Below are 14,675 nucleotides of genomic sequence, written 5' to 3'. Positions count from 1 at the left end.
ATGCTTAAGGCCCTTAAGAACTACTTTAAATATTTATGTATGTACATAGTACGTATACCCAAATAAAGTTTTGTCAAATTTCACTAAGTATGGGAATTTTTTTTATAACTTTGATTGTTGTGGAAAGAATGCGCACTCTACATAAGAACACACCGCAAATTGTTTACACTTTGGCAAGAGCTAAACAAAATGAAATGTTTACATTGAACGGCACAATCAGAAAAGCTTAAGTTACTGCAAAAAATTATGAATGCTAAGAGAGCGGTATGCGAACGCATAAGAGAGCGCTTTAAGTAGATAGCCCGCTCTAGCGACGTGTAGTGTGTGTGGGATGCTCTCGCAGCAGCAGCCGCCCGCACAAAAGAGCGCACATCGCCAATTTGCAAGAAACTTAAATGCTTCGTCACACAGTTGTGGAAATCAAGGAGCTGCCAACAGCAATAGCGACGACGGAGTGGCAACAGCGTCGTCGTCAACGTCGTCGTTAAGTTCTTAAGAGTTCACCAGTTAATGTAAATTTTTTTGTGCTTAAATACTTAGTTGCTGTTGAGGTTAATTTTATATTTTAAGCAGCAATTGCTGTTAATGTATTGCATTGCCTGCAATTGCTGCTGCTATTGTTGTTGTTGTTGTTGTTTTTGTTGTTGTGTTCTGTGGTGTGGTAATTGCTGCTGCGCTCTCACGTACGCCCGCTTATTTGTGCACACACACACACACACACACACACACACAAACATGCATGCACATAAGCTCACGTACATATGTGTGTGTGTGCGTTTGTGTCTGTGTTTGTGAATTTTGTGGTACATTTTCGCTCGCGTCGTTTAGAATTTTGTGGTGGCAAATAGTTGTTGCAGGGCGTTCACACACAGCACAACTACAACCAACACACAAGTGGCAGCAATTTTTGCTACGAACAACAACGGAGAGGCGACGCCGACGACAACAACAACTACGACGTCACAACAACAAACGCGCAGTATTGTTAATTGAAATAAATTGAAATAAATTCAGCTTGCTGCTCATATTGTTAATAAATACAACTGCAACAACAACGCCAGCAATCATAAACAACACGTCAAAAATTTGAGTAAACATTTCATTCAGTTGTTTTACCAGCCAGCCACGACACGGCAATTGTTTGAGTGTAAAAAATTAAATGAAAATAATAAGACAATAACAATGTTTAGCATTTGCTAGTTGCAAATTTTCTTGTGCAAACACATTTTAATTTCCAATTTCCATAAATTCCTAGATTGTGAATTAAATGAAAATAATAAAAAACAAAACACAATTGCGTATAGTATGTTCGCGCTTCGTTTGTTAATATCAACAACAACAACCGGCGTGTATTTTTAGCCAACGTGTGTATTTACAGCAGCTGTGAGTGTCCAATTGTGTATGTGTGTGTGTGTGTGTACATGCAACAGCACAATCGCAAACATTCCTCATCGAAGTTGGCAAAAAAAAAAACAACCACAACAAAACCAAGACATTAAAATGCACAAATTTAATGCGAAATTTTGAGTGAGCAATCAAGAAATAATAAACATAAAACTAACCATAAAAGAAACACGCACTTGTTACGTAATATGAAGCACCAGAAAAGTATTTGCGGCCGAACAAGCATTAAATGAAAAGTAATTGGTAAGAAAATGTATGATCACATATCATACCCATTACTATTTACCATATAGACTTTTATACATATGCAGGTGTGTATATGCTTATTTATACATATGTACTATATATGTGAGTAGTATGTTTAAATATTGATGTGCTTGGGTTTCCTATTTCAATATTTGTACACCCTGTACGCAAGAGGTAATGGGGTATGCATCACTTTAAAGAGGTGGTATATATCCAACACCTATGTGTACTTAATCCACTATATATTCTTAATAAGCAAGATGAGAGCAGCTAGTATAGTATAACCATTTTCTTTATTACACCCCTTTGTTTATTTTTCTGTATGAACCTAAGCATCTGAAAAAGTACAACGGCAGAAGTCACCAAACTTAATGTGAAGATGCTCTGCAGCCACAGAAAGGCGAATTTATGTTTGTGTTCTCCCTCTCCTCTAATTAGAGGATAATATTATAGGGACTCTAAGGTTCCCGTAGTTCTTTAAGATTTTCAAAATTAATGTTACGTGTTAATTAAAATATTTTAATGCATAAGCCTTCAAGAAGATAAAAATATTTAAAGTCATTTTGTTACCTATTGAGGGACGTCTGCCAGAAGCAAAAAGTTCCATAAGGCTTACAACTTTTGTTATTTAAAAATTATTTTAAAACAGTTATTTTCTTTTTAACAGTTCTTCAAATAAAACTTTGATGTAACATTAAAAAAACTCACGATTTTTGCAACGATCGGTTCCATCAGAGCTATATTAAATAATACATATGGTTTGTAATAAGATGTTCGTCTAGATAAGATACATACTTGTAAGTCTGATACAAACCAAAGCTTTGATTAAAAAAAAAAAAAATTTGTGTTGATACGGACGGACTGACAGACGAATAAATTGTCTCATCATGTGGTATGTCAAGCCTTCTTCTACCTGCCTTTCTATAATACCCATTCAACATTCGTGTGCAGGCTATAGAAATGTATAATTCAATATTTAGATTTCGTAAGATTAGCGGATTAAAACAAGGAAATTTGTAGCATGTGATTTTAAGTAATGCAGTAATCCAAACTCTAAACTTTTCTGAAATATAGCCGAAATAAAATAAGCATTGATATTCGATTAGAGTACAATCTCTTCGGTTAGTTTTGGCTGTTATTTTCCTATAACTAGCAATAATAATAATAAATTTCCTAATTAACAATATTATAAATCTATTTATATAGCTTAGACTGATCTGAAGACCCTAAAACAATTAAATTATATTCGAAATTAATTCTAAAAGGGCAGCTTACATATCTCGATTTTCAAAATCAGAATAATAAGGAAAATAACAACTTTTAAGTAAATTGAAAACTTACAAGTTTTGTTTTCCCTTATTATTCTGAATGTTGCTTTCTTATTAATCTTGCGCTACAAATCACCAGCCGATTTGTACATATCTAATAACCAAATGGAGGTTTTATTGCTAATTTTCCTATGTATATTTATAAATATATTTAACTTACTCATTTGATCCATGCACAAATACTGTGCTCCACATCACTTGCGGTTCTCGGAATATTTGAATGGTCGTACGATACGCATTGTTTGGGCCGGTCATATACATATGTACAAATATGCATATATATATGTATGTATGCGTATGATACATATATATAATAACATTGTATTTTGTAATTGGCGCATTATTGAATAAAATCTGCGTGAGCAGCCAAAAGAAGATTTCTTTGATTTGGAAAAAGTTTTTTAATTTGAAGTTTTTTCTATTCCCGCTATTAAGTGGATTTCTAATTAACCTGCGTGTACATATGAAATATTAATATATTTGTATACCTTTATAATCAAATTGGATCAGAGCGTAACGGTGTTCATATGGATTATAAAAGTTACCGTAGCCTTAAAGCAAAAACGATTCAGATTTCCGAGAAATTCGTTTTCAAAAAGTTGTTTTAGAAAATATGCCAAGTTTTCTACAATTTTCTCCTACAGTATAGAATCTTATAGTCAGAATATATAAATTAGAGCAAATGTTATTGGATTGTTTCAGAAGAGGATTTATTATTTATATTTACATATTTATGATTTGTGTTCATGCAATGTATGCGAAATTATGATAAATTAGAGGAACAAAATAGGTTAATAATAGAAGCTTGTGTACATTTTAATTTGCACGAATCAATAACACCTCAATGTCGATAGTAAATAACTGAAAATATCAGGCAGATATTATTAATATCCAATTCTCAAATATAGATAACCAATTTTTTTTGTAAGTATTATCATGAAAAAAATGCACTAATATTGTCTTATCAAGGCAACATAATATAAAAAAAATTACTGCATTGCTACAGTGCATTTAAAGAAATGTTTCAAATGCTATAATTAAGTTTTAATAACAAAAAAAAAAATTTGTTGTCAGCTGGAAATTTTGAATACAGTTTCTACTTCCTATCGTTATAATTTACCTTTACCTTTTATATTTTCCATTAAATTTCGAGTTTACAATGCCACTTTCTAAAACAAATAAACTGCCGACTGAGGCGAAGGCTCGGGGACATTGAACTCTACAACCTCCCCTTCCCACCATCGAAGCAAATATGTCTCAGTTCCCTAAATGCAAACAAAACAATAGCCAAAAGCCTCAAACCAATAGTTAACGGCCTAAAGTATGCAACAACCATAACTAATAATAACGATTTTCTCACTTACGCAGCATCCCAAACGGGTCAACACTCACACACACATACGCACTGTGTGACAACACACACACCATCTCACCATCTGGCACGGACATGCGCATTGACAGCTTTGGTAGTGGTAGTTGTGGTAACAGCAACAGAAACAGCATCAGGCAGTAAAGAGCCAAGCCAAAAACGTTAGTTAAAAACAGTAAGAGAGAGAGACAGAGAGAGCCACACACAGAGAGAGAGAGAGTGAACTGAAGCTCACGCTGAAAGGTTAAGAGCACGCTATTGGCCATGGCCTTCTCGCGCCACAACATCGAAAAGCGCCGACTCATCGAGCTAGTACGCTTAAATCCGATATTATGGGACTGCCGTCTGCCGCACTACAAGCGCTCGGACAAGAAGAAGGCCATTAAATGGAACGAACTGGGACGTATCTTCAATGTGAATGGAGAACGGGTGCAGCGCACCTTCACCTCGCTTCGTGAAATCTTCCGGCGTGAGCTGAATCACGAGAAGATGCTGGGTCCGTCACGTTTCAAATCCAAATGGGAATATTACGATGCCATGCTGTTTCTCAAGCAGGTCATCAGAGAGCGCAAGTGAGTATAAATTTAAATACATACTTAGTATTCTATGCCTTGTTCAGAAATTGACAAAAAGCACTTGAAACTCATAAAAAATGATAACTTTCATTCTGAAAAGAAAGACCACTAATAAGCTAGTGAAGATCTATCAACTGAAATGGAAACTTTAATTTTATAAAATAATAACCATATTTATTAACTAGAAATTTTAAAGACTTATTATTATAATAATAGATTCGAAAATTGAAACACATAAAAGATCACTTCAAAGAACAACAAAATTTAACTGAAATGGAAACTTTGATTTTATAAAATAATATCCATGATTATGAGAAAACAATTTTGAAGACTTATGTACATGTATATAATGGATTCAAGTTCAATATTGACAAAAAGCACTGAAATTTGCCAGAAAATTGACGTGAAAATATAACTTGAATTCTGAAAAGAAAAATCACTACTGGAAACATTGATTTTATAAAATAATACCCATATTTATGAATTATACATTTTAAAGTCTTATGTGTATTTGAGATTCTTATCAAAACTCTATTAATTGATCGGTTTCTTTTGAATTAAGACAAATTCAAATATTAAGCAATTCCTCACCTAAAATAATTAAGTTTATGAAAATGTGCATATATTTTTTTTCAACGAAAAACTATCAGCTAATGCAGATTTTAGATATTGCATATTTATTTTTAAGCTTGACTTAACAGTTTCGTAAAAGCTTTAATAATTATGTAACTAAACTAAACTTTTATTTATAAATCTTCGTAAATAGTTATTCCATTTTAATGTTTTCATCACAATTTCTGAGCAAGGCATCCAGAATAATATTATTTATCTACAAAACCGGCACACCCACTCATTTAATATTTTTCCCATAGATCTCGCGAGCGTATTAAGCAAAGCACGGATGTATCTGGACATATTATGAACAACAACAATAGCAATAATAATAACAATAATAACAGTGTTGCTCACGATGAATATCAGTATTTTGCGCCCAGTGATCCCAATAATCCCAACAATCAATCTCAGACAGCCAAACTCAATCTAAGCGATTCCCCATTGAATATTTCCCAACTTCCCGTGGCTCTGCAGCAACAGGCCCAACACTTACACGCCCTACAATTGCAGCCCGATATCACACTGACGACACTCCAGAAACAAGCCACGCCCACATCTGTAGCATCAGCAGCAGTATCCGCGACAATAACACCAGTGGGATCGGCAACAACAGCAACAGTGGCGATAGCATCGGCAGTTCCTGTCCAACCATCACCCCCACAAGTGCTCTCCAGCTCGCATTCCTGCAGCAGCTCACCATCCATATACATTAAGGACGAGCCCGACACCCAGGTAGATTTGAAAACTTTTTAACATCAGCTGCTACTATTTTCATCTATATTTGATCTTTATTTGAAAATCAGAAATTACACTTTCTTGTATACCATTCATATCAATTACAATAGTAGTCTATATCTATTTAATATTTTCAATCTTTATTTAAAATCTATTTCAATATGAAATATTAAATATAATTGATTTAAGCATTTTAGGGAAAAAAAGTGAATAACAATTTTGCTGAAGACTCTTCTTTCGGTTAACTAGGGCCAGATGATTTCAATGATCTTCAAAATTTTGGTAATGGCTGGTTTTTTTGATCTAGCTTGATTTTATTTAGCTGATCAGTTTAAGTGCTACGTTTATGAACCGATCTGTTGATCGAGCTAATTAGCTGCCACTTTTCTAACTTTTACTAGATGTATTCGTAGAAAAGGGTTGTGAGCTATGGATCTTTGTCATATAGATAGAACACCTGTGTTGATATATTGATTTAAGGATAAGTCGTAGGAAGAACAGAGCCATGTCGAAAGCATTTTTATATTGAAATGTTGGCCCCAGCTAGATTTTAAACAATCTGAAATAAAGACTTACGGATATTTTGTAAATTATATATCGAAGGAGTTTCATTGAAATTAACTTTGCGTGACCATTTCTTAATGATTGGGTTAAGATTAAGTTATATATGCAATACTATACTTTATGTTACCCTTTATCATATCATTAAAGTACTAGTCTTTTAGTAAAGTTAATAAGTTAGGAAAGAAGATATGTATTCTTTTAAAAACTGCATCTTGAAAACTAAGCTTTAAATTAAATATATTTGTTGAGCCTGGTCCGATCCTAAGTTTGTTATTGATTTGAGTTTGCTTTATTTTTATAAAGTAAGCAATGTTTTGTGAATGTAAATTACATGTGACCAATTAATCCAACCAATCCAGAGTTTGTTAAAATTGGAGTTCTTTTTTATATGGAATATAGTAATTTTATAAACATGTTTATGCTTGTTTGTTTGTGATTGTTTGGGTTTGCTTGGATATTAGATTGACAATTATATTGCATATATGGTAGACTTTGTATACATATATATATATATATATATATATATATATATATATATATATATATATATATATATATATATATATATATATATATATATATATATATATATATATGGATATACTAATTAAAATAAAACTAAATTAATTATTTACAGGACGAGACGACAAGTCTATCAACACCAAATGGCAAAACGCATACAAAGCTGGCCACCATCAGACCACAGACGAAACAACAGCTCAAGGCGCGTTTGCAGCTACCGAAGGGGAACGAGGGCGGGGCTTATGCCACGCCCCCACCACATCTGATAATCAATTCCAACAATGAGCTTATTGATGCCGATGCCGGCGATTTGGATGATGACGACGAATTGGAGTACGATGACGATGATGAGGACGAAGATGGCACCGGTCCTCCGCTCGTCGATGTCGACTTGATGGGCAGGGGCGGTAGGATGTCCCCAGGCAGCAGTTATACGGCAGTTGGTCCTGCTCGGCACACGCCCAGTGCTCGTGAGCTGCTTCACACAAAATTTGGCGATTTCCTAGCCGCCCGACTGAATACTCTGCACGAGACTGTGGCCAACGAGCTGATGAACAAGATATTGCTGTTGATAGCCGAAAAGTAAAACGCAAAATGGATGTAATCCTAGAGCAGCAATGTATATTTGTTTGTTTTTTTATAATATGTATGTAGTTCCATGCACTGAACACTATTAAAAACTATGTTTCATTTTGTAACATTCTGGGGTTTTAAGAAATTGTTTTACTTGTAAACTACAGTGTGTGTACTTTTGTGTGTACATTTGCAGTCTTATGCAACAAATGTATTTTTAAAAAATAATTAAATAAACGAAAAGTGATAATAACTTGGTAAAAATTCTACGAAATGTAAAGTTTTTTCTTTAATTTCTTTCGAGAAGAATTTAAGCACTACTTTTATTCATAAAATCTGCGGCATTGTAGGACTTTCAATATTTAATGTAATTATTTTATTTAAAGCAATTAATTATGAATTTAATTGAATTATTTAGTGACAGCGTTCTTATATTAGCGCTGCCTCAACTATTTATTTTTCAATTTAGTTATTTGTAAAAATCGTTTCAAAGTTGTTACAGCCCTACTCATATAATTTTAATTTCTAGCTAATTTCACAATATTAGTACATAAGTAAGATCATTTGAATAGCTTGCCCTAGATTTATGAGCCCTGGGTACGCCCTTCATACTATTTTCATTGTGCGCTTTGGATTCCATTCCACGAACTAATGATGAGAAAAATTTGGTAAGCTAATTCCAATTCAACTGGAAGATGCGTTGCTGTGTGATGCCATGCGGCACGAATAAAAACATATTTCAATTTTTCTTGCGATTGCCAAGACCATAAAAAACTGTAATTTCCGGGCATTGAATTGGCCCAGAAACTCACACACTTACACGTTCACACATACACACACGGTCGAATAAAGAGATACTCGCTTTGAGATTTGAAAGGGCTTCATGCATAAATAAAGGGCCTAAAGCTTGCTACATGCCAACAGCTAAGAAAAAAGGGCAACCGAATGCGTACAATGACCGCCGCTACAAAGTCCAGTTAGAACAAAGCGGCCAAAAGTAAGTGGCCCACAAATTTCTATTACTAGCAGCAACAATTTTTTTCACAGTGCGTCCTTCTGACGAGTGCGAGACTGTGATATATGCAGCGAAAAAATATGCTAATAATGCTAGAGCTACTGGAGCTCGACTATGGGATATGCTTTCCAGGTTATTGATAGTATTTGAAAACATTTAAAAGAATTGAAGAACATTTTATATAATATCATAAAAAGAAGTTTAATTTATTTTTAGAACTTAAATGTATGCTTGCATCGAACAAATATGCTAATATTGCTAGAGTTACTGGAGCTCGATTATGGGATATGCTTTCCAGGTTATTGATGGTTTTTGAAAACATTTTAATTGAAGAACATTTTATTTAATATCATTCAAATAAGTTTAATTTCTCTATGTCTCCGTTTATTTAGAAATTAAACGAATGGGCAAAACGAATTAATTTTGGGAATACCGTTCCATATTATAAGTAACTAACACTTAAGAATTTATTTACATAGTTGAGTTAGTCTCTGGTACAGACCTAAAAAGCCTAAAATAAGAATCTATATCGTGTACGTATTCGGCATTTGAAATCATTTTAAAGAATTAAAGACCATTACTAGTAACATTTCAATAAGTTGAATTTCTTTTTAGAACTTAAATGTATGGCTGCTGGGAAAAACAAATGCATTTTGGAATATTCTAAGGAACTGCATTTTTTTTGTAATTTTTTTTTTGAATCTTTTTTCTTTATTTAAGATCTGTCCTAGGTTGGATAATTGTTAAAATTACATTTTTACTAATAATTAAAACTATTAAAATTCGTTTAATTTCTATTTGTATAATGTATGGCTGCTGGGAAAAACGAATTAATTTTGGGAATACTGTTCAATATTCTAGGGAACTGACGATGAAATAAATAAATATATTACTTTCTAGCACAAGATAAATAATCTATAAAGTCGACTTTGAGTATTCGTTTGTCTTTTGAGGCACTAACTAAGAAGTACGAGTATGTATCATAAATAGCGATATTTTTGCATTATAAGCGTAACTAATCTCAACTTTTTTTTTCTATCTCGCTTTTCAATCTTAATGAAAATTTTAAAATAGGGTCTGCCAAATAAGTCACCTTATTAACATATTTTTTTTTTGTTTAAAATAAAAATCTTTTGAATTTTGAAACGATAGTAATTTTTCTCTAAACTTTTTAGAAAGATAGTTTAAATTCAGTTTACATATACTTGTAGTAATGTAGTTATAAGAAACTTTGTTAAATTGAATGAATATTTTTCGAACCAAATATTTTCTCTGATCAAACTCCAAAAATTAGATTTCTTTTCCGATATACTTCTGTTTTTAGTGTTAGTTTCCTAGATATATATGTCCTCATCATTTCTTCTGGCATTTATTTGTTCATCTATAAAAGGATTCTTCTTTCAGCGTCTGTAGAGTTTTGGGAAATGCGAAATGTTTGTGATTTTGGGAAAGACCAATTAATTGAGTTTCTACACAGACAAATATGTTGTTAATTAATAATTGGGGTAAGTTCAAAAATGTTTATACGTTTTTTTATCCCTGAAAAGCTTGTTTTCTTTGAATGCACGATTGCAAGGCCATCTAAGTTTGAACTAAAAGCTGATAAAGTCGATTTGTCTATCTGTCCAAAAATGAAGAAATAGAGATCCAATCCAATCCTTTTCACCTGACTTTTAAGATCTCCTAAACATTTCAGGGGTACCATTAGTGTATAGGGTATTCAAAAAATGTATTCTTTATGGGTATGGCCCAAATCTTCAAATGGACTTTGGCTTACAGGCCTATGGTTTGGCTGATGGCGCCTTTTGGTGTCAGTTGTTGGCAGTCAAGTGCAAATTTGTTTGCACTATGAGAAGCTGCAGCAGTAACTGTGTGAATGCGTCTAAAGCTGCAAGTGTGAATGCATTCATTGTGTGTGTGTGTGCGTGTGTGTGGTGTGTATGGGTGAGCTTTCATGAGTGTGTGCGTGTGTATTTACGATTTTGTAATATTTATGCAGCGACGCCTTTGGCGGTACACTTGGGACGCACTGCCACCGATTGTTGTTGTTGCTTCCACTCCCCAGGCACTGTTGCCTGTTGGTGCTGCTGGTTGCTGCTTGCTGCTTGCTGCCTGCTGCCTGCTGCTATCTATGGCGAAGTTGCTTTACGAGCTCCACTTGGGCTTGGAACCACTTGAGCTTGCACTGGGATGTGTAATGTGCTCCACACAGCTGCACAGTGGGTGGCATAGCTGTAGTTTATGACTTTTTATGCATAGTTAAAGCAAGTTTGTTGGCACTTACAGCATTATAAATTTGCTATAAGTTATCGTTTTATGGACAGTCGTGGCTCTGACGGCAACATACAACTTTGATGTAAATTACCATTCCCTTAAACGCAGACAACGCGGAGCTGTTGGGAAAGATGAAGAGATAAAGCAAATGTGCGAGTATGTAGTCGTGGAGGTAGAGAGCAAAAACAAATGGCTTCATAATTGCGGTAGTTAATGACAATGATTGAGAGAAATGCAAAAGTGTGAGTTAAACATAATTACCGGATATCAACAACTCATAAGATCCGCGGACATTAAAGTCTTATACAGCTTACAAAAATGACTCACGGATGGAGACGAAGCGAACATGCAGGATCATAGCAAAAGATTAAAAAGGATATTAATAATCAGAGAGAAGGGAAACTATAATGAAAGGTAAGTAAACGACAGAGTTATGAAAATAACTAAAGTAAAACTGAGTTAAAGGAGGATGCGAAACAAAAACCAAAAAGAAAATAGTATTAAATTCGGAAACAGCTATATGTTGGCAATATAATATAATCTGATTTCATACAAAGTTATTCTAATATATATACACCTAATTCTGTTTTTACACGGTTTGAAAATTAAAAATTTTATATATGGTTGTACAACTTTATTACAATTAGCACGTTTTTTTTTACACAATTTTTTCTGGAAGCAATCCATCGTGTAAAAACAGAATCAGGTTTATAATATATAAATATCCTGCACGAAAGCTACAGCAAAGCGCATAATTCAAAATTTAGTAAAAAAAATTTGTATATCACTAGCATATAGAATTATACAGAATTCGGAATTATACAGAAAATCTCAAGAAATCAAAACTATTTTAATGAAAATAATAAATAAAATAAATAATAAAATAAAGGACATACTTTTTCACTCTCTGAGAAGCGGTGTCAATAGCGATGCTTATCTTATAAGTAAAGGACAATTTTCACTTTCAAATCGACATCAAATATCAGAATAATTGAAAGTATTAACGCAAAATGTATTTAACAGGCAGAATGAGGCGTTTCAGACTTTATGTTATAGCTACATACTTTTGTATGTATCGATATATGAAGTCATGTACATTCATCCGTCCATCTGTCCATCCAACCGTATAAATACTGGGAACCGTAGGGACATCAAACCTGCTATGTAGACTTACGCAGGGAAAGCTAATTACAAACCATATATTGCCTTGAAAATCAATCTGTCAAAGCTGCTGTGATGAGGAAGAGGAGGAAACGTTGCGACTGCCCGGCCCTACTTAAAACCAGACATCGGATTCTATAAGTTATCTTTGCCTCTAATCTGTCTGCATTGTCTACAAAGAAGCCGCAGGATATATCCAAATTTATCCAGACTTCTGGATGGACCTAAAATATGCGCCGAAACACAGGAATACTGGAAGTGGCAGACGGAAGTGGAAGCATAATAACTTTTTTGTTTATAAACATATTTAAAGCACATTTGGTATTTATGAGTTTTGTTTTAGTGCCTTTTGATAATCTTAAAATTTATCAACTTGATAAACTATATAGCTCTTATATGTTTTATGTTTTTTTTTTAACAGAATGTCTGGCACAACTTTATCCTTTTAATCGCTTAAAATGCTATAAGTTTGTTGATAAACCTGATAAGTTGTAAGGACTTCCGGAAAAGCAAAGATTAATAACTTTTTCATTACAAATTCGAACTGATTGTACACAAGGTACTATTCTTATACTACTTATATACTACGAGTTGCTTTTAATTCACAACGTTTATTCATTTCCATGAATAATTGTTTTGAAACATATACTAGTATATAAATGAGCAGTATGTTGCGCTTGTGACTGTCATTTTCGATGTTACTCAAAACCAGGTTACTCTTTCAACCACATCTAGAGATTATCAATTGTAATTTTTTGTTTCAAAAAAGAAGCTCCTTCCTAAAACAATATTCTATGCACTTTAATTTCTTTACCAATACTATGTCCCACTGTGTTGACGTAGCAAACAGAAATACAAACGTATACGTATGTTCAGACAGACAGACAGACAGACGCAAACAACATATACTTGCATACACGTACATGCATGTAGAAATGTTTCAGTGCTCCGTCCAGCTCCAGCTTTTGGGGTCCAGCATGGCATCTCTTTGCGGAAGTTACAGTAAATAAATTCAACATTTCCTTGTCCAGATAAATAAAAAGTGCTCTTGAGTGGCAATACCAACAGATTTCGTTGCATTTTCACCAGCTCCCCGGTTTGGCATATGCAACAAAAACCACTGCAAATTTCCGATGCCAAAGTTTTCCTCCGATTCTCTATACATATATACAAGTATCTATTTTTTTTTTCTACTGGTCGTTTTCTTTATGCGTTTTGTGTGTGTGTTTTTTTTGTTCGCTTGTACTTTACGCAATTTTGAAAATCAAAGCGCTGATAGTTACAATGTCGGTTGGCTTAGGCGAAGCTAAAGTTTAAATAGCGCCCAAGTTATTTTATCGCGTTACAAAATACGCAGAAAAGTGTTGCATAGCTTAGGGCGCGCGCCTAGTCGCCTAACAGAGCGCACATAAAATTGCATATGTAAGTTAATGTTTACAATAGTCGTAAAAGTTTAATGGATTTTGGGTCTGCTGAGCGGCATAATGTGTGCGTGCTCGTGCTCGTAACTTTCAAATCAGTCTGGAGTGCATTGTTACACATGGCAATGGCAGGCCCCCTCCACCCCCCAATACTATGCTCGTATGCATATATGTATATGTTGGCGCCCCCATGCCCTCATCATCGGCCTATGCAAAAAGTTGCGCGTTAAAGTTTGTTTTATTTTTTTTATTTCTCCCCCCTCCCTATTTTTTGCGGCCATGTTGCCATAATAAAAACGCATTTATTTGATTAATACTTTTTACCAGACCAGCCGCACTCATCCGCCCATCCGCTCTCTTTGGCTGATTTTTGGCTATTTTGGGAATGTTGTAAAACGTTTTAAAATATTTGAAAACTTTACTGCTGGCATGTTTTGTTTTCCTATTGACTTTTACACTTAGATGGCGTTTTGCATTTTGTTCTGTTTTGGCTGCTTTCAATGCGACGTCGACGTCGACGTCGACGTCTGAACTTTTGCATATTTGAGTCGTGATTATTTAGTACTAATATTTGAGCTCTGCCCCAACACAAACACTAACTTTTTAGCTTTGCATTTCTGCATGGAATTTGCGATTTTTTATTCATTATATATATACTATATGTATGTATAATGATGTTTGTTTGAATGGCTAAATGTGCTGTGTGTTTGAGGGGTTGTCTGAGAGCAAATGTGCATTTGTAAGTAAAATAGTATTTACATGAATATTGTAAATTACATTGCAGAGTTAGCTTCAAGGTGAAGTTCAGATTTTAATTTTAGTAAAAAATTCAATTAGTTGCACTTTAAAGTGCGCATTAATCGACAACTTAAA

General features: G+C 34.0%; 1 protein-coding gene across 1 annotated transcript; it reads left to right on the top strand.

Moving 5' to 3' along the window:
* Positions 1–1,658: 1,658 nt before the first annotated feature.
* LOC115632957 (uncharacterized protein DDB_G0281025) lies at positions 1,659–7,944 on the top strand. The gene is made up of 4 exons (XM_030530256.1): positions 1,659–1,715; positions 4,347–4,919; positions 5,795–6,269; positions 7,480–7,944. The coding sequence occupies exons 2-4, from the start codon at positions 4,612–4,614 to the stop codon at positions 7,942–7,944; spliced, it is 1,248 nt and encodes a 415-aa protein (XP_030386116.1). The 5' UTR covers positions 1,659–1,715; positions 4,347–4,611.
* Positions 7,945–14,675: the final 6,731 nt, after the last annotated feature.

The sequence above is a fragment of the Scaptodrosophila lebanonensis genome, unplaced genomic scaffold, assembly GCF_003285725.1.
Source record: "Scaptodrosophila lebanonensis strain 11010-0011.00,11010-0021.00 unplaced genomic scaffold, SlebRS2 tig00001415-arrow-pilon, whole genome shotgun sequence".
Classification (NCBI taxonomy): domain Eukaryota; kingdom Metazoa; phylum Arthropoda; class Insecta; order Diptera; family Drosophilidae; genus Scaptodrosophila; species Scaptodrosophila lebanonensis.
This window is presented reverse-complemented; position numbering and strand designations above follow the sequence as displayed.

Coding starts and splice junctions, on each gene's coding strand:
- LOC115632957 (XM_030530256.1), top strand. CDS start 4,612: ATGGCCTTCTCGCGCCACAACATCGAAAAGCGCCGACTCATCGAGCTA. Junction 4,920..5,794: donor CAGGTCATCAGAGAGCGCAA/GTGAGTATAAAT, acceptor TTTTTCCCATAG/ATCTCGCGAGCGTATTAAGC. Junction 6,270..7,479: donor AGGACGAGCCCGACACCCAG/GTAGATTTGAAA, acceptor TTACAGGACGAG/ACGACAAGTCTATCAACACC.